The 27738-nt window shown below is 33.1% G+C and overlaps 2 protein-coding genes and 1 non-coding gene across 14 annotated transcripts in view; 1 reads left to right on the forward strand and 2 right to left on the reverse strand.

Moving 5' to 3' along the window:
* LOC100853276 (SAC3 family protein C) overlaps window positions 1-27738 on the reverse strand; it is a 53850-nt gene that overhangs the window by 24358 nt on the left and 1754 nt on the right. The gene's annotated exons all lie outside the window — the stretch shown is intronic.
* Window positions 6249-14935, forward strand: LOC104877895 (putative disease resistance RPP13-like protein 1). Of its 9 annotated transcripts, none has more exons than XR_002029201.2 (9): window positions 6249-7942; window positions 11486-11550; window positions 11638-11689; window positions 11810-12228; window positions 12600-12728; window positions 12808-13157; window positions 13541-13640; window positions 13782-13908; window positions 14027-14935. XR_002029201.2 is itself a non-coding variant. In XM_010647283.3 (2 exons), exon 1 carries the CDS (start codon window positions 6514-6516, stop codon window positions 10651-10653), a length of 4140 nt encoding a protein of 1379 aa, XP_010645585.1. In that variant the 5' UTR covers window positions 6249-6513; the 3' UTR covers window positions 10654-10684; window positions 11486-11573. The 9 variants fall into 9 exon arrangements, 1 of the variants encoding a protein (XP_010645585.1); XR_784845.3 differs by having other exon boundaries at window positions 11828-12228; XR_002029198.2 differs by lacking the exons at window positions 11486-11550; window positions 11638-11689 and having other exon boundaries at window positions 6249-10684; window positions 11828-12228; window positions 12808-12944; window positions 13030-13157.
* LOC100252235 (SAC3 family protein C) lies at window positions 14863-27270 on the reverse strand. Its single transcript, XR_002029202.2, has 9 exons — window positions 27231-27270; window positions 24298-24398; window positions 21541-21762; window positions 20442-20663; window positions 20257-20342; window positions 20043-20139; window positions 19573-19665; window positions 19323-19477; window positions 14863-15468 (listed from the first exon to the last, which is right to left on the reverse strand). It is a non-coding gene; the product is annotated as an SAC3 family protein C (transcript).

Genomic DNA, 27738 nt, shown 5'->3' on the forward strand with positions numbered 1-27738 from the left:
CTTGCACTTGCACCTATTGTAGATAGAGGATTGTCATGGTTTACATTAAAATTCAAGTTTGAGTCTCAGGGAAAGGTAAGTAAGTCATACATCAGATTTTGATATTGTTCTCACCTGCTTAACGATTCCTTACATGTCTCTAGTTACATTTCCTCTGCATCCAGGCTTTCACGGCGATTGTCGGATTTTGTTTCGGGCTAGCTCTCATTCTATTCTTCATTGTGACATTGCTTTGGGCATGACACATTTTTCAGTATTTTTCTCAATCATCCAGGCGGAGAACCTCTTTCATTAACTAGTATTTCTGAAACTCATAAATTGTTATTCTTTTTCATAGTTCGGTCAGTTATCTCTCATCTTCATTTCACTATGAATTGTGGGATCCAAGAAATCTCACAATTTAGCCTATATTTGGATACAATTTTTATTTTTTATTTTTAAAAATAGAGTTTTATATAAAATATAGGAATTTTTATTAAAAAAAAAGTGAATTTCTTGTGTATTTGAAAATATTTTAATTTTTATTTTATATCAAAATTTTAATTTTAAAAATAAAAAATAGAACATGTATCCAAACATAGCTACAGTTTCTATTTGATTAATTTAGTTTTACTTGAAATTTGTATAGTATTATTACATCAAAGCTCTACTCAGTTGTAGAGACAAATTTTAATTATGATAAGTTATTAATCTTGCATGAAAATTAAAATAAAGTTTAGTGTTTGGTTGAATTAAAATATAATTTATTTACAAAGATTAATGAAGAAAAAACAAAATCAAGAAAATTTTTTTTGTTTATCCGAGATTGGAAAAACACTGATTGGATCCATTGAAATATGTTTTTCTATCATATATTTGTTTCAACTAGTATTTTGGATGTTTTTGTTTGAGTTGTATGAAATGAAATTCTCATATATGGTTCTCTAATGGAAGGAATTATGCTTACTGTTTAGTACAAATAGCTATCCGAAAGGAAGAATAATTTGTACTGACTAATATCTTTATATATTATATACTTGTTCAAATTTATCATATCTGTTGTGTCATAAAAATAGAATTGGTTGAAGTTGATCAAATATAAAATAAAGGACCTAAGGGGCTTCCATTTATATTTCTATCTATTTTTGTGATGCTACATTTATAAATGGAAAAAAAATAAAACGAAAAGTTTAGTGTTTTGTTTCCTTGAATTTAATGAGGTTACTTTTATTTTTTATCAAATTTTAATTTCTTTTTTCTTTTAATGTATTTAACTCAAAAAGGGTCTTTGCATTTATGTGGTATATGAAGGTGGACAAAGTATAATAAAAAACATTTTGATTGTATTTGATTTTTGAAAAATACTAAGGAAAGAAAAAAAAAATATAAAGAAAAATGATTTTTTAATGTTTGGTTGTTCTGTGAAAAATATAAAATAAAATTAAATATAATTAAAATTAATCAAAATTTTATGTATGTTTAAATTATTTAATCTTTATATGGATGAGTTCAAATAAATAAAATGAGTTTGAAGTAACAAATAAAAATAATTTATCGACTTTTAATCTATTTTTTATTTTTCCTTTCTTTTTACTTTTCCTTTGTATTTTTTTTTCCTTACATTTTTCCTCAGATTTTTCGAAACCTAACATGGCCTTAAATTTTGAATATTTTTAATTCTTTTATACTTTATATGAAAGAAGATTAAGGTTAGGAAGTATTGAAGAAAGAAAAAAGAAATGCTTGGGGGGAATTCAAATTCTTTTATGTGGTTCATATGGAAAGTCGGGGGAAAAATAAAATGCAATGAAAAAATGTTTAAATTTTAAACAATTTCAAATTCTTCATTGTTTATTATTATTATTATTAGTATTAGTAGGGTGATTTAGAGGTTTTCTGCACTTTCCTTTGCTTTTCTTTCATTTTCTCATCAATCAATTATGGTGTCTGGCAAATAATGTGGACATCTGGGTCCACCATCATCAAGGTCTTTTGCATTTTGGTAATCCAAAATCAATCATTTGCAATTTGGTGGTATCGCGATACAAATTGATAGCTATATTCCTATTGAAAAGAATATTTAACTATTAGATCAGAAGTATGTTTGAATTGTTATCAATAAAAGTGTCATTTAAAGAAATGTTTTTGGAAGATGTTTTTTTAAGGAAATATTGTAAATATTTTTTTTAAACTTTTTAAAAATACATTTTAACTTTTTTAAAAGTTTAATTTTTATTTAAAAATATTTTTTATATTAACAGAGTTTTAATTAAAAAAATGTGCGTGTCTGAACTCTTGGTTAAAAAGTCAACAATGCATATTTAGCTTTTAGGCAGGATGAAAATGTCATAACCTTTGACACGATACATAGAGGGGAAATATCGGAGCCACGATATATCGCTGCCACGTCATCATCCCCATTTCTTTTTTTCCCCAAAATACTTATAAGAGGTCCAGACCCAATACGCACTCTTCCCAGCCTAGCGCGTGCTCAAACCCAACATGCAGCGTAGGTCCAACGCCAGCCCCGCGTGCTCTGCACGCATGTTAGCCCTCCACCACTTCAATGTTTAAATACACCTTTTTGGTGTCATGCACCGTCGGTGTGGGATTGCAAGAACTAGAATTTTTAAAAGGCAAGGGAAAATCAAGAGGAATGGAACCAGTGATGAAAGAATCGAAAAATATCGTCGAAATATCAGCAGTATTTTGGATATCGGAGGTGGTCGAAATGAAATCGGCCACCGATTATCGATTGGGGGATTTTTTTTTCGGTAAAAAATCGAAATTCTCGTCGAAAAATCTGATGTGAAGAGCACGCGCTCGTGGAGGAAATTTTCCTCCAAAAATCACCGATTTTTTCACGATTTATGAGCGATTTCTTTGAAAAGTCACCAATTTTTTGGGTGATGACATTTTTCCCTGTTTTTTTTTTTTAATTATCCATTTTAAATTTATATTATCATTTTATTTTATATTATCATTTTATTTTTAACTACTTTTCATATTTATTTCATTAATCCTCTTTTTAAAAATTATTATCACTTCACTCTTAATTTTTTTTTTATATTTATCCTTTCCATTTATTTAATTTTAAATGTTTTTATTTTAAAATATTAAAAATATAATTTGACCCAAAAAAATTGCTACAATATAAAAAATTAAGGAAGTTCTAATATTTTATAAATTAAAATTAATTTGATAAGATAAATTGTTAATAATTTTAATTGTTTAAATAAATTAATGTTAATAAAAAAAGTTGTTATCACATATTTTTAATAAAATTTTAAAAATTAAATCTCAAATAAAATATTTTATGTAAATTAATTTAATTTTTCATTTAAAATGTAATAAAACATATTTTAATAAAAGTATTTTAAAAAAATTTAAATAAATGAATATAAATGTATTAAATAAACTAATTTTTATATAAAAATTTGATAAATGTTATCTTAATTATACTTATGTCAATTACACTTACAAAATAACTTTAATACATAAAATATTTCATATTTCTCCGATATAATGGTGCTTACACCAACACCAACCGAACAACCATGCTTCAATTGATTAATTTTAATATATAAATATATATATATATATATATATATATATATATATATATATATATATATATATATATATATATATATTATAAATAAATTAATTTTGGTTATTATGACTTTTATATAATAATTACATATAAAATAAATATAAATTTTTGAATAAAATTATAAAAATTTTAAAATAAAAATACTTATACAAATTATCATTATTTTTTTATCATTAAATATATCCAAAATAGATTAATATGTATGTTTTCAAGTTATAAAAATTATTATTAAATATCACAACAGTACATATATGATAATTTATTTTATATCATTTAATACAATTGAATTAAATGGATCACAATTTTAATATTAAATATATTTTAAAATTAGACATATTATAATCAAATATCACAATATTATTATAAAATAATATTTGATGTAATTTAATAATAAATGTATATTTAAAAAATTCATATTTTTTATTGATGCATATGATATTATTATCAAATATGATAAATTATATTACACATATATCAAATTCTTCAACAAAACAACTTTAAAATGTCTATTATATTTTTAATTACATTTCTACAAGGTTTTTCTTATATTTCCATTAATTTTGATCAATTTTAGGTCTGTCGATATTTTTTTTCAAAATATATCTCCAATATTTTCGATATATCCATAAAATCGAAGTACCGATATATCCGTGATTACAATATTTTCATCCTTGCTTTTAAGTTCATTGAACTTTAAGTGCACTAATGCAACACATTTATCTTTCTTTGGACCTTTTATTTTTATTTATTTATTTTTGTTTTGTATTATTCCAATTGTGGTTGTCAAAATAGTTAAAAAAAAATGTTTTTAAAAATTATTTTATGATATTTTATAAAACAAGACTATGAGAAGATGAAGCATTCTTAACTAATTTTCTACATTTTAAAAATAATTTTTATCTAGATTATTTTATTTTTTATATCTATATAATTACTTTTTTAAAATAAGTAAAAATAACTAAAAGGATATGATCTAAATATACCTTATTTTTTATTTTTAAAAACAAAAATTATCTTTTATTTTCTAATTATTAAATATATTTTTCATTTTTTTAAAAGGTTTGGCATCACATTTTTTTTTCCTTTGCTTTTCTTTCGTTTTCTCATCACTCAATTATGGTGTTTGGCAAATAATGTGAACATCTTGGTCCACCACCATCAATGATTCCTTCATGTCTTCTATATTTTGGTAATTCAAAATTAGTCCTTTGAGATATGGAATAGCAACGAAAAATCCTACTAGTTTGTTTTGTTGTTTTTGCTCCACCCGCCTTACAAGACTATGTTTGACATCACCTTTTTTGCTTTTTCTTTGTTTTTCTTTTGTTTTCTCATCACTCAATTATGGTGTTTGGCAAATAATGTGGACATTTGGGTCCACCACCATCAATGATTCCTTCAAGTCTTCTGTGTTTTGGTAATTCAAAATTTGTCCTTTGAGGTATGGAGTAGCAATGAAAAATCCAATTAGCTTGCTTTGTTGCTTTTGCTCCACATCTTGTAAGACCATGTTTGGCATCACATTTTTTGCTTTTTCTTTGCTTTTCTTTCGTTTTCTCATTAACAAATAATGTGGACATCTGGGTCGTCCACCATCAATGATTCCTTCAGGTCTTCTGCATTTTGGTAACTTTTTTTGAAATTATTTTAATTTTTTAAAATTATTTTAATTTTTTAATTACATTAAAATAAATATATTTTATAAATAATAAAATTATTATGTTTTTTATAATTTATTTTATTGAAAAAATTTATTGTTATCATTATTATTTATTAAAAATAAGAAAATAAAAATTAAATTAAATTAATTTTAAAAAATAATTTTATATATAGTTAGGGTGGAACGGGACAAGGCAATACTCAAACCCACCTTGAATCCATCTCGAATTTTAAAAAAAAATCCCAAACTCTTCCTAAAAATGAAACTTGCGCAATGCCATACATAAGAAAGGGATTTTGAATTCAAAGTTAAAACATGAAAACTGAATTATTCTCGGAATTTTTTATAATGATTTTAAATTTTTCAAGTTACTAGCTGTTCTCTTGCTTTGATGATCTCAATATTTGAAAAGTAATGAATTTAAAAGAAGGTGAAAACAAAATTATTAATGGGTCTTATTTCTTTCTCTCTCTCTCTTTTTTTTTTTTTTTTTTACACATATCTCAATTTAAAAAAAAATTATGTAACCATCCAAAGTTTTAACCACCATGATGTAGAAAACAACAATTTTCATAATTTGATAAAAAAAACTCCCAAATAATGAATCATAATATTAGTTTATAATACATATATACAATAATGAATCAAATAATAATATTATCATTAAATAATAATAACCATAATATTAAAAATTTTAATGTCTTATGCATATATCATTGTTTACATGAAAATACTAATAAACTTTAATAATAATATAATAATAATAATATTATTATTATTATTATTATAAGCAATAAAAGTAAGGATACTAATTATAAAATTATGATACTAATATAATTATTAAAAAAATAATATTAGCAAAAATATTATTAATAATAAATTTTATAACATTAGGAATGATAAAGTTAAAACAAATATTTGTGTGTATATGTCTACTAATAATAATACTACAAGAAGAAAGAAGAAAGAAATGCGAAAAAGAAAAATACTGAATGTTTGTTGAAGTGCCATCCACCGTCCACTTGCTTTTGTCTTGGGGAAAGCGCATCCACCTCCCACTTGCTTTTCCTTTTCTTTTTCTCACCACTCAATTATATGGTGTTTGACAAATATCTGGGGGGCTGGGTCCACCACCAATAATGATTCCTCCAGCCATTCTGCAGTGTGGTAATCCAAACCCAGTCTTCTGCAGTTTGGTGGTATCGCGGTAACAGACACCAATCCTCTGAATTCCTATTGCAAAGCAACAGTCGACACAGATATGGCGGACGCCCTCCTCTCAGCTTCGCTTCAAGTTCTATTCGAAAGGTTGGCTTCTCCAGAGCTCATAAACTTCATTCGGCGACGAAACCTTAGCGATGAACTCCTCAGCGAGTTGAAGAGGAAACTTGTGGTTGTTCTCAATGTGCTCGATGATGCGGAGGTGAAGCAATTTTCAAACCCAAATGTCAAAGAGTGGCTCGTCCATGTCAAGGGTGCTGTGTATGATGCGGAAGACCTGTTGGACGAGATCGCTACCGACGCTTTGCGTTGCAAGATGGAAGCTGCTGACTCCCAAACCGGCGGAACTCTTAAGGTGTGGAAATGGAACAAGTTCTCTGCTTGTGTGAAGGCCCCATTTGCTATCAAAAGCATGGAGTCCAGGGTCAGGGGCATGATTGATCTACTGGAAAAAATCGGAGGAGAAATTGTTCGGTTGGGGCTAGCAGGATCACGGTCACCAACACCAAGATTACCAACGTCCACTTCTTTGGAGGATGACTCCATTGTTGTCGGCAGGGATGAAATTCAGAAGGAGATGGTGAAGTGGTTGCTTTCTGACAATACAACAGGCGGCAAAATGGGGGTGATGTCCATAGTGGGCATGGGCGGCAGCGGCAAGACCACGCTTGATCGGCATCTCTATAACGATGAGGAAGTGAAGAAACACTTCGACTTGCAAGTATGGGTCTGTGTTTCCACTGAGTTTCTCCTTATCAAGGTCACTAAAACAATTCTATACGAAATCGGTTCTAAAACTGATGATTTTGACAGCCTAAATAAGCTTCAGCTTCAACTCAAAGAGCAACTTAGTAACAAGAAATTTCTGCTTGTTCTTGATGACGTCTGGAATTTGAATCCTCGTGATGAAGGTTATATGGAGCTTAGTGATCGTGAAGGTTGGGAACGTCTACGAACTCCACTCCTCGCTGCAGCAGAGGGAAGCAAGATTGTTGTGACCAGTCGTAATAAATCTGTTGCAGAAGCCATGAAAGCGGCCCCTACTCATGATCTTGGGAAATTAAGCTCTGAAGATAGTTGGTCCCTGTTTAAAAAGCATGCATTTGGAGATAGAGACCCCAACGCATTCCTTGAGCTTGAACGCATAGGCAGACAGATTGTGGACGAGTGTCAAGGATTGCCTTTGGCTGTGAAAGCACTCGGCTGTCTCTTGTATTCTAAGGTCGAAAAAAGGGAATGGAACGTTGTGTTGGAAAGTGAAATATGGCGTCGGCAGAGTGGCTCCAAAATTCTTCCATCTTTGATATTAAGCTACCATCATCTTTCTTTACCTCTGAAGCATTGTTTTGCTTATTGTTCTATTTTTCCCCAGGACCACCAATTCAATAAAGAGAAGCTGATTTTATTATGGATGGCAGAAGGTCTTTTACATCCTCAACAAAACGAAGGAAGGAGAATGGAAGAGATCGGTGAGTCATATTTTGATGAGCTTCTTGCCAAGTCTTTCTTTCAAAAATCTGTTGGAAGAAAAGGATCATGCTTTGTAATGCATGATCTAATACATGAATTGGCTCAACACGTGTCTGGAGATTTTTGTGCTCGAGTGGAAGATGATGATAAGTTACCAAAAGTATCTGAGAAGGCTCACCACTTTTTGTACTTTAAAAGTGATTATGACCGGTTTGTTGCATTTAAGAATTTTGAGGCTATGACTAAAGCTAAATCTCTTCGGACATTCTTAGGAGTGAAGCCATTGGAAAACAATCCTTGGTATGATTTGAGTAAAAGAGTTTTGCAAGATATATTACCAAAAATGTGGTGTTTACGTGTGTTATCATTATGTGCATATACAATAACTGATTTGCCTAAATCGATAGGTAATTTGAAACATTTGCGTTACTTGGATTTGTCTTTCACGATGATTAAAAAATTACCTGAATCAGTATGTTGTTTATGCAATTTACAAACGATGATGTTGAGAGGATGTTTAAAACTTGATGAATTGCCTTCAAAGATGGGAAAATTGATTAATTTGCACTATCTTGATATTGATGGATGTGGTTCATTGAGAGAAATGTCAAGTCATGGAATTGGTCGATTAAAAAGTTTACAAAGGTTGACTCGATTTATTGTGGGCCAAAAAGATGGATTAAGAATTGGAGAATTGGGGGAGCTGTCAGAGATTCGAGGAAAACTTTATATTTCAAACATGGAGAATGTGGTGAGTGTTAACGATGCATCAAGGGCTAATATGAAGGATAAAAGTTATCTTGATGAGTTAATCTTTGATTGGGGTGACGAGTGTACTAATGGTGTTACACAAAGTGGTGCAACAACGCATGATATACTCAACAAGTTACAACCTCATCCAAATTTAAAACAACTCTCCATCACAAACTATCCTGGTGAAGGATTTCCAAATTGGCTTGGAGATCCTTCAGTGTTGAATCTCGTGTCCCTTGAGCTTCGGGGTTGTGGCAATTGCTCAACATTGCCACCACTTGGACAGCTAACCCAGCTTAAATATCTGCAAATCTCAAGGATGAATGGAGTAGAGTGTGTGGGTGATGAGTTCTATGGGAATGCTTCCTTTCAATTCCTAGAAACACTATCATTTGAGGATATGCAGAACTGGGAGAAATGGTTATGTTGTGGAGAATTCCCTCGTCTCCAAAAGCTTTTTATACGAAAGTGTCCCAAACTCACTGGGAAATTACCAGAACAGCTTCTTTCATTGGTGGAACTTCAAATTCATGAATGTCCGCAGCTGCTTATGGCTTCACTCAAAGTTCCTGCAATTCGTCAGTTGCAAATGCCAGGTTGTGACTTCACAGCTCTTCAAACTTCAGAAATTGAAATTTTAGATGCGTCTCAGTGGAGTCAACTTCCAATGGCACCACACCAGCTGTCAATTAGAAAATGTGATTATGTGGAGTCTCTGCTAGAGGAGGAAATCTCGCAAACCAACATACATGATCTGAAAATCTATGATTGTAGTTTTTCTAGATCCCTGCACAAAGTTGGTTTACCCACTACACTGAAATCACTATTAATCTCTAAGTGCTCGAAATTAGAGATTCTCGTACCTGAGTTGTTCAGATGCCATCTCCCAGTCCTTGAAAGTCTAGAAATCAAAGATGGTGTTATCGATGATTCTCTCTCGTTATCCTTCTCATTAGGCATCTTCCCAAAGTTGACTAATTTCCGAATCCATGGTCTTAAGGGGCTTGAGAAGCTCTCCATTTTGGTTTCAGAGGGTGATCCCACATCTTTATGTTCCCTGTCTCTAGGTGATTGCTCTGATCTTGAATCTATCGAATTGCGCGCTCTCAACTTGGAGTCTTGTTCGATTTATAGGTGCTCCAAGCTCAGGTCGTTGGCACACGCACACTCATCTGTACAGGAGTTGTATTTAGGGTCTTGTCCAGAATTGTTGTTTCAGAGAGAGGGTTTGCCTTCCAACCTACGTAAACTTGGAATTGACAACTGCAACCAACTCACGCCCCAGGTGGAGTGGGGTTTGCAAAGGCTGACCTCTCTTACTCATTTCAAAATCAAAGTTGGATGTGAAGACATTGAATTATTTCCCAAGGAGTGTTTGCTGCCCTCTTCTCTGACTTCTCTTCAAATTGTAGAGCTTTCGAATCTCAAGTCTCTTGACAGCAGGGGTCTTCAACAACTCACCTCTCTTCTACAATTAAAGATCAGAGACTGCCCAGAGCTCCAGTTCTCGACAGGATCGGTTCTTCAACACCTTATCTCTCTAAAACGATTAGAAATTGATGGATGCTCGAGGCTCCAATCATTGACAGAAGTGGGTCTTCAGCACCTCACCTCTCTTGAAAGGTTGTGGATCGAAAACTGCCCAATGCTCCAATCCTTGACAGAAGTGGGTCTTCAACACCTCACCTCTCTTGAAAGTTTGTGGATCGGTAACTGCCCAATGCTCCAATCCTTGACAAAAGTGGGTCTTCAACACCTCACCTCTCTTAAAACATTAGGGATCTATAACTGTCGTAAGCTCAAATACTTGACAAAAGAAAGACTTCCAGACTCCCTCTCTTATCTGCACATCGACAGGTGTCCCTCACTGGAAAAACGGTGTCAATTTGAGAAAGGGGAAGAATGGCGTTATATAGCTCACATTCCAAAAATAGTGATCAATTATGTGCTATATTAATCAAAGTGCCACTCCGCCAATATAGAGTCAGGTAATTCTTTTGCGCTTGAACTTTTCTTTCAAGTTCCAATTCATTCGCTAGTCCTGTTTATTTGATTTAAGATTTTCTTTTTCTTGAAGCTTCAAGCCTGAAATAAATATTGAACACATTTTCATGCTCTGTTTTGATTTGGTGGTTTACAAAAATAACCATTTATAACCATTGAAAAATTAAGAAAAAATAACGAAGAACCATGGATATTTCGCTTGTTTGTATTTTATTTTCTGGTTTTTTTTAATTATTTATTGTGTTATCTATTTATTTCTTATATACAAGGCACAGAACAACTCTAGGGCATATTCTAATTAGCTGCTTTATTAGCAAGTCATTCAAATTGCTTTATTTTTTTCTTGCTTCAATATACCAAATTTTATGGACAACTTTAATGACTTGAATTTCAATGCTTTAAAATAATTTTATTCACAATTTCATGTGTTTGATTAAACTCATTTAATTTGAATTAAATACATTTAAATTATCGATTTGACAACATCTAAAACATTTTTGGTTCCTCAAAAATGTTAAATAGATTCCTCATAAATATTTGTTTTTCCCTCAATTTTTCCATAAACAATCAAACAAGAGAAAAAGTTTACACTTTTTTTTCCTTACTTTCCCATAAATTTTCCGAGAACCAAACTAGTTTTATAATTGCTAGTTTTAAAAAATTATTAAATTCATTTTTTTTTACTCTTTCCTTTTTTATGCAAGAAAAAAGGAATTGTGTGTGCTAAATTTATCAAATCAAACTAATCATCATTTTTTGTGTTTTTTTTTTTCTTTTCATTTCAGTGTTCATTGTAAGTAATCAGGATGAGCATAGAAAGTACAGTACACCTGCATATACAGCTCCCGAGGTTGAATGGAAAACTATGTTTTTTAATAAGATGGTGCTTTTGGTTGAAAAAATGTGGACTCCCAGCTTCTTCCTTTTCCTGTCTTAGATGTGGGGATTTGTTTAGGAGGAAACCTATAAATGAGAAAGTAGACATTTGGGTAAGTCAATTGTACTTTATTTTTCTTCAATAAGACTGGGGTATAATTTGCCTCTTGTGAAGTTTCCTGTGCTTTTCAATACAACCAAAACCCGAAGTTTCCCTTTCATGTGTCTGATAGGTTTTCTTCTCATAACAGCACAGAGAAAAGATTGAAGCAACAGACTGGGAACTCCAGCAAAGAAAATCCGTTTCCCCTGGCCCAGACTCTAATCTTTGGCAGGCTTTCTCTGAGGCAGGTGCCCAGACAACAATAGCAAGTCTGTTAGGACCCGAAATGGCCATCACAACAAACCAGCCGCAGAAGGAACTTCTGGCCCTGAAACTTGGGGTTTTGGAACAGAGAGTTTTACAGCCACCCCTGCTGCCGGCTCTAATATTTCCAGACCCTCCATTGGAGGCAATAATGCCCAGCTGTTTGTTGATTCAGAGAATATTAAGGGCAAGCTGGCTACTCAACCTGCTGGATGGGCTGGTTCCTAACTTATTTGGTGAGGTTATATCATCCTTGGCACTTCTGGTCACAAGAGATGAGAATAGGTAAAAAAGCAAAACAAAAAGGTTGTTTTCTTCTTGATTTTTGGCTTGTCTTAGGTCTTGAGCCCAAACAACATCCACTGTCTCTTAAGACCATAAATGGTCATCATAACATTTTATTTGGTATTGAAGTGGTGTCAGGTAGAGGGGTGGATTCTTCATCCTGGTTTTATGTTACTGTTTTTAGAAAATTATTAGTCAAATGAGTTTTTGGACTGTCTTTAGCTATTTTCAACTATTTTTCCATATCTTATCTTAGATCTAAATGCATTAGCTGGACAATCGAATGGTGGTTACTTATCTAACAGATGTTGTTTTTGGGCTTCTATATATAAACTTTTAGTGTTTCATTGATGTTTTTAATCTTACTGCAGAATGAAAGAAAACTCAACCCTCTCATCCGTAATTCAGAACCATTTAAAGCCTGGCCATGGAATAAGCTCAAGCCTTTCTGTACAGAGTAGCTGGACTCTCTCAAATTTTTGATTTGTAAATATCCAAAGGTATTTCCTTTTCCTTGCTGATTGATAGTTGTTGACTTGTTGATTATCCTGAAATTCATGTTTGCCTCCCTTCACACAGCTATGATTTCAAAGTCATTAAATGTGCCAATCCCCGTCAACCTCAATCAGTGTGTTAGACTGTTACCATTGATCACCTCAGTCCAAAAGACATTCCATTCAGGGAAGAGGAAATAGAAGAAAATGGCAGCTCTTGATGTATTTTGATTTTGATCAAGGCTTTCTTGATGTATACTCTGATGTTTTGCTCGAATTAATCCTGATGATTTTCTTAACTGGAAAGGTGACTTTTCCCAGTGGAGGAATTGGAGGAAGGGGAGATTCCTGGGTGCTGAACTATTGATGTTCATTGCTCTGTTCAAGAAGAACCAGAAACAGGAAGGGGAGATTCCTGATCATATGTCCTCTAAGGTTCATCACTTTAGAATTATCTCCTGAACATTCTGAAATATAATTTACTCATCCAGGTTGAGCTCTAAAATTATGGTAATGGTTAGAAAGCAAAGCCCTCTTCCAGAATTTATGGTCTTGTCATTTTGTTTTCTCTCCAGTGTTGAAACTTTCCCAGTCTTACAGAATTTTGTTGTTACTCTAAACAATGAATAGGATTCATTTATACATTAAATCGATTGAAGAGATTTGGATTATACAAAATAGGAATGAAGTTATACATAGAAACCCCTAGAGTTCTTGTATAAATGCTATAACAAACACCACTGAAAATGCAGAATGATCCATTTCTGTTCCTTATTATTTAGTTTGAAGGAAACATTGATGAATCCCTTGCTTTGCAGATTGAACCCTGGCATTGAGCTGATGCTTCATAATGTGTTATTATAAGAGACATAGGCTGCCCGAGTTGTCTGAATATACCCCATAGTCCCTCTGATGCCTGTGAGTGTTCTAGTCTGGTTGCTTATCAGAAGCTTTCCCAGTCCAAGTTTGCAACTTTGGCTGTAGAAGAATCATCCAAGAGTTATGTTCTGAGGGCTTTATGTCACAATGGATGATCTGTTTACTGCATTCTTCATGTAGGTACACAAGTCCTCGGGCGCCTCCAGAAAGGAAGCTTGATAAAGAGCCATTGTGCATAAAAAAAAAACACCAGTAGTCAGTGTTCACCCTCACAACAGTAACGCAGCAAGTGTCCTTGATTCTTATGGTGAGTTTGGCCCATCACATTCACTTCTGCTTTGAATTCTTTCTCATCTTCTCCCACCACCTTCTCCAACTTTTCAGCAACAGAATTTCCAGAACCTGATGGTAATATCCCTTTATAGACAGTGCCAAAGGCTTCTACCATCGCTTGTACTCAGGATTCTGTGATAAAGCTGCAGATTTTTGAGGTTCAAGCAGTAGAAAACTAGAGAAATTGCAGCCAGAGAAATGAAGAAGAAGAACACAGAGGGGCCTAAGAGGACTGAGTATTAGAATTGCTTTATTTTGGTTGCCTCTGCCTGAAGTTAGTTCACTGGACTTCAATATCTTGATTAGAGCACTTCTGGAAACAGCAGTTTGATCCAACCTCCCATTTGAAAGAGGTAGTCTTTTCCTCCAACAGCTTCCAGTTCCATTTGGAAACCTCAGGTCCTCAAAAATAGCTACTGCACAGTAGGCTCCAACACCAATCCCTGGGTTGGCAACTCAGGTGCTTGAAGCTCTCCCATACACTGGTATGCAATTTCCATCTCCAAGCATGGCACCATGCACTGGTTCGCTGCTCACATTACCAGTCTGTCTTCCATATATCTTAGCCTCTGGAGAACAAGCTGTCTATTGGTGGTAAACCCAACTTTTGATCCTCTTGGCACCGGTTAACTACCATTTGCAGTCCAGATAGCAAGAAGGAATAGGTCCTCTTCACTTGGAGAGGGTCGGAATCCAAATGCAAAATCACCAGAAAGGCAAAGCCCATGTGGAGTTTTCATCAGTGGCATAAAGAGATGAACCCAAGCTTATATTACTATAAGCTTGGCTGATGAGTAACAAGTAGAGGTAGAGAGACAATGTAAGTTATTACGTGAATAATTGGTCACCCGACTGCTTTTCTCTGCATGTTGATTAAGTTGAAAGAGACTAGCGAATATTATTTTCTTCTATAATGAACATTCTCCTGTAATTGAATAGTGTGAAAGCAATTTTTTCTTCTTCTTCAACAAATGAATATTGAGAGCATAGAATTACAGTAAGTGACAGCTGATAAGATGTCCTACTATTGAATCTGACATATTTCAGAAGCTCTGTTGTCTTCTGCAATATGTTGATATATATCATGCTCACCAATTCTCGGAACATTTTAAACCTACTCAAGCTTTTCAAACTCATCCCCTTGATCTAGATCCTTCCAGGGTGATATATATCATAAACATATATGAACCTGGCATGAACATTCATCTGCCCAGATAAAACCAGATCACAAAGGAGACGTATACTTCGCCAATCTCTAAGTATAACCAAGGAGACATGTACAAACCAAACAGCTTATCCCCATGAAAGAACAATTCCTAAAACACATTGAGTGGGAGTTTTAGGTCTTTATCTGCAATTCGACTCCAAGTTTTCATTGAGAACATTTTTCTTTCCTTAGTCTTTTGAAGCTAGTGATCTTGATAAAGTCTCTACAAACCATGTTTGGGGGTCATTGTAGTGCAAACCAAAGTGTCCCCAGTTATATGAATGTAGGCCACCACAGCACCATAGATTCATGGAGTTTCGAATGTTTCTGCAATTTGGATCAAATTAAGATGAAGTTAATGAGCTTCAAGATGAAGTACAACACACTTTTTTGCCATTTTTTCTGTGATCAAAATAATGGAGTTCGAGTTTTTCCTCCTGGAGTTTGGAGAAAAAGAGAGATACAAGAAGAGAGTGATCTTCTAATTGCTAGCTGTAAAGGTTTAATGGCATTTGTCATTTGTCAAATGTAACATTCTTGGCGCCCATTTGGATGATGCAGTTTGACATGTATTTGTTACATATTTTGCCTTGATTGAATTATGATTAATCAGCATTGAACCACCACCTAGTCATACCCATCCTGAATACTATTAAAACTCATTCGATTTTCTAGGTCTTATAGGGTGTTTGGTAATCAGTCATTGACTTAATAACTTAATTTAATTATTAAATATATTAAATATATTTGATAAAATAACTTAATATTATATTTTAAAGTTACTTTTAATTTTAAGTGTTAAATCAAAATAATTAACTTATTCTTAATCTCATTTTTTTTTTCATTTATCTACATCTAGTTATCAAATTAATGAAGGTAAATATGACAATTTGAAAATTTAAAATGATTTTTAAATTAGCTTTATCAAATAACTTTAATACTTAAAGTAAATATTAAATAATAAATTTTAAGTAAATAACTTAAATATTATCTAACTTAAAGTCAACTTAAGTTATTAAGTAATATATATTAAGTTTTATCAAATAAGCCTTAATCAACAACTTAAATATGGGATCTCCTCTACTTAGCATTGCAATTAATGTTAAAATTCTCTATTTATTTAATGACATATAAACTTTTATTAAATAAGAATATTTACACAATGTGTATAAAAATATTTCAATGAAGTTTGTATTAATCATTTCTTACTATTTTATACTCTTGAGGTATTGATTAATAAGGTCAATAATTTAATTTAGTGTAATTACTCATTACTTTAATTTTCCAAAAATATGACAAATTAATACATCTCAACCATAATATGAATTTTTATATATAGAGTACAAATGTTCATACAATATGCCATCTTTCAATGAATCTAATTCAAAAATGTAGTCTTATCTTATGATTCACACCTTCTAATCTTTTCTTATTATTTTATATTTTCTAGGTATTAATTAATGAGATCCTTAATCTAAGCAGTTTTTTTTTTTTTCTCTGTCTATATATATAACAAATCTAATCAAATTATGTACATGGACATGTAGAGTCTCTTTTTGCATCATTTATTTTAATTAATGTAACAGATGTGTATATCTTTTTTTGCAGATGTCTAAGGGCTAATGGAGTTGTGTTTCATACTAGAGATAGAAGGGCGACAAGGTTTATTTTTCACTTTATTACATGTACATTCCTTTGACATGGCTTCGAGTATACATTAAGCCAAGTCATTTGAGTTGAAATGCTTATACAATACCTAAAATTGAAAGATACCTAATTTGATATTCCATATCGAATAAGAAGAAATTCATGATATTATATACATATGAGTTGCTCTTAACCATGTGGATGCAATTTAAAGTGATGATGATCCATTGAAATTAAAGCGGATAATGTTTACACAATTGGAAGAATCATTATACCCTGGTGTCACTTAACTATTGAGCACCAACCTAAGCATTCCTCTATTAACTTCACAACAAGATGAGAACAAAAAATCAAACTACCCTAAATTTCTTTCTTTATTTTTCTTATATCCTTTGTTTGGTTGTGGAGAATGTGAAGGATCAATCAAAAGTTTTGGCATTAATTTTATATCCACATTAATTGTTTCACTACCTAAACTTAATAACATATATCTATATATATAAATGATTTTTAAGTTTTAATTTCATTTCTTAGTTGGAGGATTATAGCATGGAAAAGTATTTAAGTATATATTAGATGTTGTGCACAAACTCTGGTAAATTAAAAGTTTTTTACAATATAATTAATTTTACCTTTAAAATAAATTAATATTAGATGAGTAATTTAATAGGATGAGACAATTAAAAAAAATAAAGAGGAGAATCCAACCATTTAATAGTGTATGATATTCAACTTTCATACAATATTTTATTAAATATCTGAAATGTAAGCCATGTAATTAATTTTGTTTTTTCTAATTTTTGTGGTATTTTTTAATCCTCAATTTCTATTGAATAAATAAAAATATTGATAACAATTAATATGACAACATCTCTAGACTACCTAATGTTGTTGTCATTGTCATGTCCCAATTCAGAAATGTTAACCCGATTGCCTTTCAAAGCTCGCACATTGTGCGTTGTTAGACGGGCTTCCCCCGTCTCTTAAGATTGACTAACCCATGTGCATGTGTTGTTCACATGGAACCTTCCCATCACAATGAAATTTCAAAGATTACCCGGACCTGTCGGTCAAGGTTATAGACTCGTTGAATACATTAGTGTAACGCATATGTGCCTAAAACATCTAATGGCATCACAGACCTATTATCACCTCAAACTTCATTGGCCTAAGCGATCATGGTCCCTCTAAGAAGCTAGCTATAAAGGTTCACCTTCACATAGCTAGTTAGCACTCCTTTTAGTATTAGTTTTTTTTTTTTTTTTGGTGTTTTTTTGGGTTTGAAAAGACTAAAGAGCCCATCATATGATGACGTGGCACTACAGTATTGTTGGACGCACAAAAAGTTTGAGTAACTGCATAAACTCCGATCTACATGTAATGCATGCAAAAGAAAATACATGCGACATGTCTAAAGCCCTCCAGTTTCCACACTAAAACCTCTCCTAACAAAAATTAGTACCCAAAACACCACCTTAAAGAGTGGGCCATGCCTTAAAATCTGGAGGGTAGTTTAGGTATTTGAGAGACTACCACAAATTTAGTACCAAAAATACCCCCAAAAAGAGCGTCATGCCCTAAAATTTGGAAGGCTTTTTTGGGATATGTAGAGAATAATGTGGGCTCAGCCATGGGTTGTCTTTTTGTATTAAGTAGATGATGCTTTGTAAAGAAGAATCAAAAGCAAAAATGGTGATTAGAGGGTCTCTTCTTGTGTTATTATCTGCTATTGTTGGATCAATGGCCCCAAATATTTCAGATATTTTGTTCAACATGCCATGTAACACCTTACAAACTTCCTGTTAAGTACATTCTTTATTGGCAGCTGTCATAGGGAAATATTTTAGAAACTTTTACTATCTTATATTTAGCCTCAAACATTGTGTTAGCACAAGAATCATCTAGTGTGTCGGAAACAACTCTGATACCACTTGTTATGCGGAGACAATTGAACAATAAACAACAAAACAACAAAATAAACCAAAAAATAACTAACGTGATTCAAGAATGTGCTTACATCCATGGGAAGGGAAGAAATCAACTCACTAACCTAATTTTTCTTTGCTTTCCAAGAGCCAAACCAAGGCTAAATTTATAGAATTTCCCTTTCAAGTTAAGTTACAACATCAATTGATAGCTTACAAGAGGTCAACTCGAATATTTACACATAAGACTCAAAAAGACAGTTTTAAGTAAAACAATATTACAATAGATGGAATACTCTTAGAAGATTTTAGAAATACCACTTATCATCACCTGCTATTATTCCATTTGACACAACACTGCATGATTGGGATGCAGAAAACATGCATCTCCATGCAACATACATAAATTTGGTCTTGCGGGGTTATCTACTGTTCCTATGACGATAGTTTCTGGGAGTGAATAGATTGCTTTACTCTATTCCTAGAAAAACTAACCACTAGAAGGTGTCATAAATTCTTGAAATTATGGGATCAGAAATGGTTGCACATGCAGGTTATATTTGTACAATAAGAAGTTTGAAAGAGTAACTAGTTCCAATTGATTGTTACCTCTAAAAGTGTTCCAAACCCAGAAGGCAATAGCTTGGAAAGACTTCCTTGGGATAATGGAAGTTTGTTTGCTTGGTTGATAAGAACTTATTTCCCCGTTCACCAGTGCTGGTCTCAAGACCACAAGCATTGCAAAATGATTCCACATCTAATTCCTACAAGAATGCAAATGAAGTCTTCAAGGTTCAAAAGAAATTGGAACTTTGGATGACAAATTTTAGCAATTTAATGCTAGTAAATGCAATCATACCTTCATCATCAAGAGTTTGGACAAGTGTGCAATTGGATATGGATGAAGTTTGTAGCCACAATAATTTACACATGACAATGCCAATGCTCGAACCTTTTACGGTCAAAAGAAAACCAACAAAAATGTATATAAATCAGGCATGTCTTTTAGAAGCACTAAAAAAAGGCAGTTGAGAAGAACTTCTAAATAAGACCTAGTTTATGAAACAAGCTAATTGAATTTGAACACTTCAGATGAATGAAGAAAGTGAGGAGCAATAAACCACATAAAGAAACAGTTGGTGAGAAATTTAACAATAATGAAGTACAACTACTAACAAAAATGAAAGAAAAATAAAACCCAAAAGCACAAGTACTCGAGTCTAGATTTGAGATATATTCTCAGAAATGAAACTGAAAAATAATAAATGAACAAAGAAGCATATATTTTTCAAACTGAAAAATCTAGCAAAATCAACATATTTAAGCAACCTCATTGATGTAAGGTTCAATAATGTAGTACTGCAAATAAGATGCCTCAGTTGCTGTAGTACAAAGGAAACGCTTATAATTGCCCATCCGAAATAATCTGTTACAAGAAAAGACAAATCTTTCAGTTCATGAAAACAAAAATTTTAACATTGGGTACTAAAAGAAGAGAAAAAAAATCGATTGAAAATCGAATCTATAATAGCTTTGTGGTCACCTTAAAAGTCTTCGGGCAAAACACATTTCCTTTGACTTCAAAATGAGAGAAGGTACACGACCCAACCACAAAGAGAGTGACTCTCCCTTCAGAACAGAAATAGTAACATATTCAGAAACCAGTACAAGGCTACAAGAGATACTGAAAAAGATGAACTCAAACAAACAATGGAAGCAAGTATCCACCAATGGTTGGTTGTTAGAGCCAAGATGAAGAAGAACGTGAAATGAGCAAAACTCAGGTTCATTCTTGTAAATAGAATTTGAATTTCGATTTTCTTCGTATAGAGCATATAGAGATATCAGACACTTTTTCAGCTGCTCCATATTGAGGTAATGAACTGAAGAAAAATTTGGCTTGTTGCTACAACTGCGAAGCTTGTGGTGGGATATAATATGAAATTTCACCTATATTATGAAACAAACCACAAGTCAGAACATAAGATGCGGCTTTTAGCTAACTCCAAGGTTTTAGGATGAGATTAAAATATCTAATCAATTATCATAAAAAAACACAAGTCATTCATATGCATGTTTCTTGTGCATTCTATTGCTTGGCTAAAATTGTTACTGGCCATGAATTTGTTCCTTTGCTTCAAGAATTTGAATCAAAAGTGAGAGAGATAGAAACTATAGAAAATTTTAAGGAACAAATTGATGGAGTTCTTGTTAAATAATTTCCTCATTTTTCCAAATTACTAGGATAAAGAGATAAAGGTTTAAAAAACTTTAAGAGGGGGAACAGGAAATACAACTTTTGAAATATGGTTAAGAAACTTCTATGATTGGGAATTAGGAGCCTTTTTGTAGGCATATTCTACAAAGTCAGCAAGTGTACTGGAAAACTTGACATTATGGAAGAGAGCATCAATTCCCATCACATGTGGTGTGAGTTGCTTTGGTTCTATGGGTCTTTCATAACTTGGAGGGTGACTGGAAATAGACACTTAATAGTGGATAATTTAATTAGAACGGATTGGATAATAACTAATGTGCCAAGAAAGATTTAGAATCAGACCATTCATTTATCCATTGTAAAGTAGGCTTCAAGTAGTGTGATCACAGTTTCACCTCATTTGGACTCCACTGAATAAATTATCTTATTCAATAAAGCAAAAGGAGAGGATAATGACTCAATTATTCAACATTTTATATCTTGTATACTTTGATTATTTTCTCCAACTAGGTGAGTGTTTAGCAATGGGTTGGCTAACTTATTGTATGTTGAGGAGATGAATGCTCAGAAAAAAAAGGTAATTGAGATTATGTTTCAAGAAATTCATACCATTTCTTCATACATATGAATTGTTTGATCATTAACGATATTCTGCATGCTAAGATCTTGTCTTATTGATCTTGTCCTATCAAAGACGAAATCATGAACCACTTCAAAAGGATGTTCCGTGGCATCCAACAGGTTTAATAGGTAGTTCAAAGTCTCTTCCAACACTGGAAGTGGCCGCACATCTGACGCCTACATGTGCTTAGTGGCAATGCTTCTGCAAAACTAGTGAGAGAGATGGAGGGTGAACGGCCTTCTGCATCAAAATATAGACATTTCATGGCATTATAAAATATCAAGGAACAAATTGGAGAAAAAGAATCCTACAATTTATAGCATCTTCATTTCTCATGCATCAAGTGTATAAATGATTATAAGCTAAGATGATATTGAATCAAAATAATAAAAATGACAAGAGATAAAATCATGACACCTAACATAAACTTTACAAGACGTTGCATTATGATAGATTAATATTTTGCTATAATAATGTTATGCAATTAAACATATGGAAGGAAAATTAAAAGTAATTATTTTAACAACCTACACTCAACCGTATAGATATTATCCACCTTATACTTAAGGGGCCTTCATGACTTTAAAATACGTTTACAAGGATAAAAGAAGTCTATATACATACATACATACAGACATATATATATATATATATATGTTAGGAACTTTTCCCCCTATCTAATGTAAGATATTACAATCACCCTCTTTCTCATGTAGACACAACGTTCTTGTTGTGTCCAACAAGATTGTAGGGTCAAATAAACGGACACCCATTTCAGGCCAAACAAACTCTTCCACCAAGGTCGAGTATTGACTTTGATACCATTTGTAACAACCTGCTCCCAATTGTGTGGATATTATTTGCTTTGAGCCTAAGCGACCCTCACGGCTTAAAAACGAATCAACAAAATTAAAAGAAATTCATACATATATAGCACTAGAAACTTTTTCTTCTATACGATGTAGGATATTACAATTATACACTTTGACAAAGACAAAAACAACCAAAAGAACAGACAAGACAACAAACACTTAACAATGATTGAATAAAGATATATGTTTAAAAAACACAAATACCACTTGTTTGAAGGCCTTTTCCTGAGTTCGATTCCACACTAATGGTAAAAGAAGAAACAAGATAGAACCTATTGTAGGCTAACTTGCCTTTGTTTTTTCCTTTTTCATTATGAAACATAAACAGTTTTTGCAAAAAATATAAAGTTGATTGGTGATCCTATAGCCACAATTATAAAGAAACAAAGAAAGCAAACAAGCAAAATAAACAAAAGCATCCCAACCAAGACAAGAAGATTACCATTTAGAAAGCATAACACAGGCTACAACCTAGAGCACACCCAAAATTGAAACCACAGGACTCCCAAGGTCAAGGGAGAAGCAAAATTTTTACAAACCCAACAGGAGAGGTGGCAATCCTTTTAAGCAAGCTATTGTCTTCCTAGTTAACCTATCTAGGACTCCACAAAAAAAATTTGCAATATAAGCCTCTTGCTAGAGTCAAGATCCAGAAAGCATCTACTCGAAGCATTATTTTAACTGGAGTAGTTCATAAAGCATAAGTAAATCAACAGGTTGCGGCCACCTAACAATACAAGAGCCAACAGAAAAAAAGGAGCTGCAACTTGAAGATTTCGCAATAGGACTTTGGTTACAATACCAATTTTAGTGACATGATGACAAGCCTATGATAATTAGCCTTAAAATTGATATCAAGCAAAATTTGAAGTATCCTTTGATGGCAGCAGGGAGTTGTGGTGTTTTTTTCTTGGTATAGTTTCATAAGGTAAAAGCATAAGAGGCAAGGGGGTCCACATCTTGCTACAATAGGCATAAACCCTCAAGGGGTTGAGCCGCGGGGCCTAAGCGCTCCCTAAATTTTCAATTTTACTAAAAAAAATATAATTTTTTTAGCACAAGAAAATAGATAATAAATGAGTTTTTTTAAAAAAACTATAGAAAGGTTTAGCCTATTCCATACATTTTAGGAGCATTTAATACTCATAGGAACAATAGATTAAACAAAAAAAAAAAGAAAAGAAAAAAAAAAGTTACATGATAATAATAGTGCAACAACAATTGAACAAAATAAAGCACACCCCACAATAATAAGGAAAAATAAATTAATGGTGGCTCCATCAAATTCAAATGTCACTAATTCAAAAAATTAAAAATATAAAATATAAAAATAAAAACTAAGAAAAGAAAACAAATGAGATAGATGTAATATCAAATAAAAATATTGAATAGTGAATCAAATGGGATCATTAAAATTCAAACAATAATGCTTTGCACATCAAGAAGCAAAGGAAAAAAAAAAAAAAAAAAGTTTCAGCAAATGCTTGATCAACAACAAACACAAATCCAACAATAGCACCGATATAACAAGGGAAAAAACAAGTTTTCTACTAGAGAAACTAAAAAATCAGTTTGGCATAAACCCTGTAACAGATCAATAGCTTATTAGCATAGTCTTACTTTACAGTACCATTAAGATAGGCTTTGGTGTCTAACACAGATACAGGTCATCCAACACAATCACATCCATAACAAAACAAGACAAGAGAAGATAAAACAAAACAAAAGCACAAGTATCAGTGCCTGAATTAGTGCTCAATAAGTGCACATGTTGATGGCTGATATGGTAAAGATGATTCAATAAGAGTATCATTGTCCGATGCAAGATGAGAAGCTAAGATGCGGTATAGAGGCATGAGATGTAGGGTTTACCTTTTTGACAGCAAGGCTTGGAGATGTTTTCCCAGGATTTCCATGTAACCTCTCAAACACAGCTAAGTCCCAAAGGCGTTCACGTTGGGCCCTTTCTCCAGCTATTTATTACAAATGAACATCAGAGATAAGAGTTGTTAAAAGAAATTACAAAGTATAAGCTGCTGAAATAATTAAACAACTTCTTTATTAATAATTCATATGAAGCCCTTGAAAATTCAATAGCAAGTAATGTGATTGCAGAAATCCTGATCAAAGAATCAGAATAAACTCATCAGGAAATAAATACAAGCATAAGAAATACACAATTTGAGTAAATAGAAAGGAGTAGACATATAAAATGCAAATTAGCTAGATCATGGCAGCATGGGTTTCAAAACATTTTAATTTGCTTGCTTGCAAAGAGAAGCATTAGTCCCATCGAGTGTTTTTTCTATTTCAACCTATGGAATAAGAAAGGTCTTATGGAAGCAGGGTCGTGTAATTTGCTTTCTACTATATTAGTGGCAACCAACCTGTAATAGCAAGAAAGGAAGAAAAAAGGAAAAGAATGGTATGATGTAGTTGTGAGACTGCATACTTAAGGAATTTAGTTTAATAGAAGATGAATGTGTTTAATATGAGAGTTCTCTTGATCACTAAGCATTTGATGCAAAAATATCCCATATAAGGAGTTGTGCAATCTAGAATACAAATACTTTAGTACCATCATCTGGATGGTAAAACCAGAATAACTATGCTCCAGAAGCATAATTATACAGCTGGTAGGAACATGATGCACAACCACCCAAATCAGCAAGACAAAGAACAGGATAGAACTTGTTGGCACAACCAAAACAGGACGAAATCCATAATAAAGTCCTCAATTACCAATCTATGTACGACACAACACCATTCAGAATGCTACAACAGATTCACATTTGACAGGAGAGTTTATAACTGCCAATGGAACATTACCAAGTAGCAGACATGTCTTATGTAGTTTGGGGGGAAAATGATTCCTATTATCTGTGTCAAGACAAATACCAGCTTCGGAGATTCTAATCTGGTGAAAATCTCAAAATTTTCCATAAACGTAATCCTTTGCATCATAATTTGTTATTTATTTTAGTAAGGAATCAAACAATCATTAATGGAAGAAGAAAAGATATACTAGCAAGCTTGAAAATTGAGGAATTTTCAAGAAAAATCGAAGAAAATTACATCACCAAAAAGTAACATCAAGGGGCATTGGCCAAACCTATCCAAAAAAGAGACAACACTGAACAACCCAACAGCCTACTGTATAGCTCTAGCTAATAGATCTAGGTTTTGCATACTCCATAACAGAATAAAGTCCTTCCATCATGTAACATAATATCTCTTTTTTTCCTTATAACAAATGAGAATTTATTGAGTTAAACAAGATAAAAAAAGAGGGATGATATGCATGTATGGCAAGAAGAGAACAGAAAAGCCGCTCCATGCCTCAAACCAATCAAAGAGCGGTAAGTGTTCTCAATAAAAAATTTCAGATATTAGCATCCCTATAAGAAAAATATAGCCATGCACCTGGCTAGCTGATCTGGGCCTCAATAGAGAAGAACAAGCAATGTCTCTAGCATGATTATGAAGCCACCCCATCTGATGAGCAATCCACTAAGGACCTTTGCCTTCAAAGAAGGTTCTAAGACAATAACAAAGGAATCCCCTTCAATATGGAGGTTCATTACATCCAGGCAAACAACCATGTCCGAATCTTCCTCGAGTGCTAATCACTCAGCTTCAATAACCATTAAAGAGTCTGCAGTTTGAAAAACAACCTCAAAATATCCAGTCCCTTTGAGCCATCCAGGTTCAAGGACCTTCCCTATTCAAAGTATGTATCATACATGAAACCCCAATCTATGTGATCATAAACTTCCTCAAAACCTATTTTAAAAACCATCTCTTCGTCCTTAGAACAGAATTTTTTATCTAGGATTTCATTACTAATGATAACCACATCTAGAATTTGCCTTCCATTAACAAAAGCCCCTTAAGCTAGAGAGATGGCACTATTAAGAAACTTTCTAAAGCAACCCAAGGGTAAATTGGAAGTATTCTCCTAAAAACTAGTGACTGGGTTGACAGGTATAAAATCCCAAATCAAGTTGGATCCCTCTTTCTGAAGATCAAGATAATGAAGCTGGAATTGGTGCTTCACAACTCAGTAATAGTTCTTCACTCACCAAATTTTTGTGAAGGAACTTTGGGGTGAAGAAGTATCAGTGGTTATTCATTACCTCATTAATGTGAAAGTCTTCGATTACTTTTAATCTTAATGATTTCCCAAAAATCTCGTTAAACCTCAAATCCACATTGAGAAGACATGAGATTAGAGGCGATAAGCTCAATATCTACCACAAGCTGAATCCTACCCATTCTTCTAAGAAATCTGCCTCTTCATTTTCACATTTCAAAGTCTACAAGAAGGTGACCTCCACCATAGCAGCAATAAGCCCAACCTCTCCATGCAGCTAAGGGGATGGACTGTAAATTCATTCTGTTGCTCATACTTTTCTCCTAGTAGTCCTAGGACGTGTAGCTTAGCAATTGCAACAAAGTTATCCTCATATCCTCTGACCAAAACTTTCTCACATTACCCAACTTATCCTTAAATTCCATAAGTAGTAATTATGATAAAGTTATCCCCATATTTTTTGACAAAATTATTTTGCTTTTATGACACTGAACTTTGTAAAACAAGTGCTTATCATTGTTAACTGGATGGCCAATCTGAAGTTGTAAATCATTGTTCTGAACAATACGAACATTTTTTGTCAAGAATCACCCTAGCACTTGGTGACCAATGCCAGCATTTTTTGGTCAAGAACCAGCCATACATTTGGTACATTTTCTGGAATAGGAAAAATGGTGTCACAATATTACCTTTCACACCTTGGCATAAATACCTTTCAAGTTGTGTGCAGACATCATCAGCCTGTCATGGGTGAGTCATCTGCTGAGAAACTGTTACTAGAAGTTGGGTAATGAATCACAGGATTGTGAAAAACTGGTCCATCAAGTTAAGCTCTATCTGTTGCAAGGTCAAAATCAAATGGAAATGTCAGCAAATGAGCACTGTGCCAACCGGAAGATTGCAATTGGCAATTGGGGTTTTCTCTTCTCCCTCTCCTTCCTTCCTTCCTTGTGGCCATACTGCCGAAATTCAGTGGTGACCAAATAATGAAACTTGCCTACCAGTTTATGGGCCTTATCAAGTTCTGGAACAAATTGGTACTGCAGGCCTGCAGCACACAAGTCAAATCTTCCTTCCTCAGCCCACATCCACCCACCCTTCATGCTTCCTAGTTCAAAAAGAAGTTGGGCTCTGTATGGGGAGAATACATCAATATTCATACGGTCATGCACTCCCCAATCACTTCCAAAAGTAGAGTTAAGGTGACCTATCCATCCCAT

The sequence above is a fragment of the Vitis vinifera genome, chromosome 13 (genome assembly GCF_030704535.1).
Source record: "Vitis vinifera cultivar Pinot Noir 40024 chromosome 13, ASM3070453v1".
Taxonomy (NCBI): Eukaryota; Viridiplantae; Streptophyta; class Magnoliopsida; order Vitales; family Vitaceae; genus Vitis; species Vitis vinifera.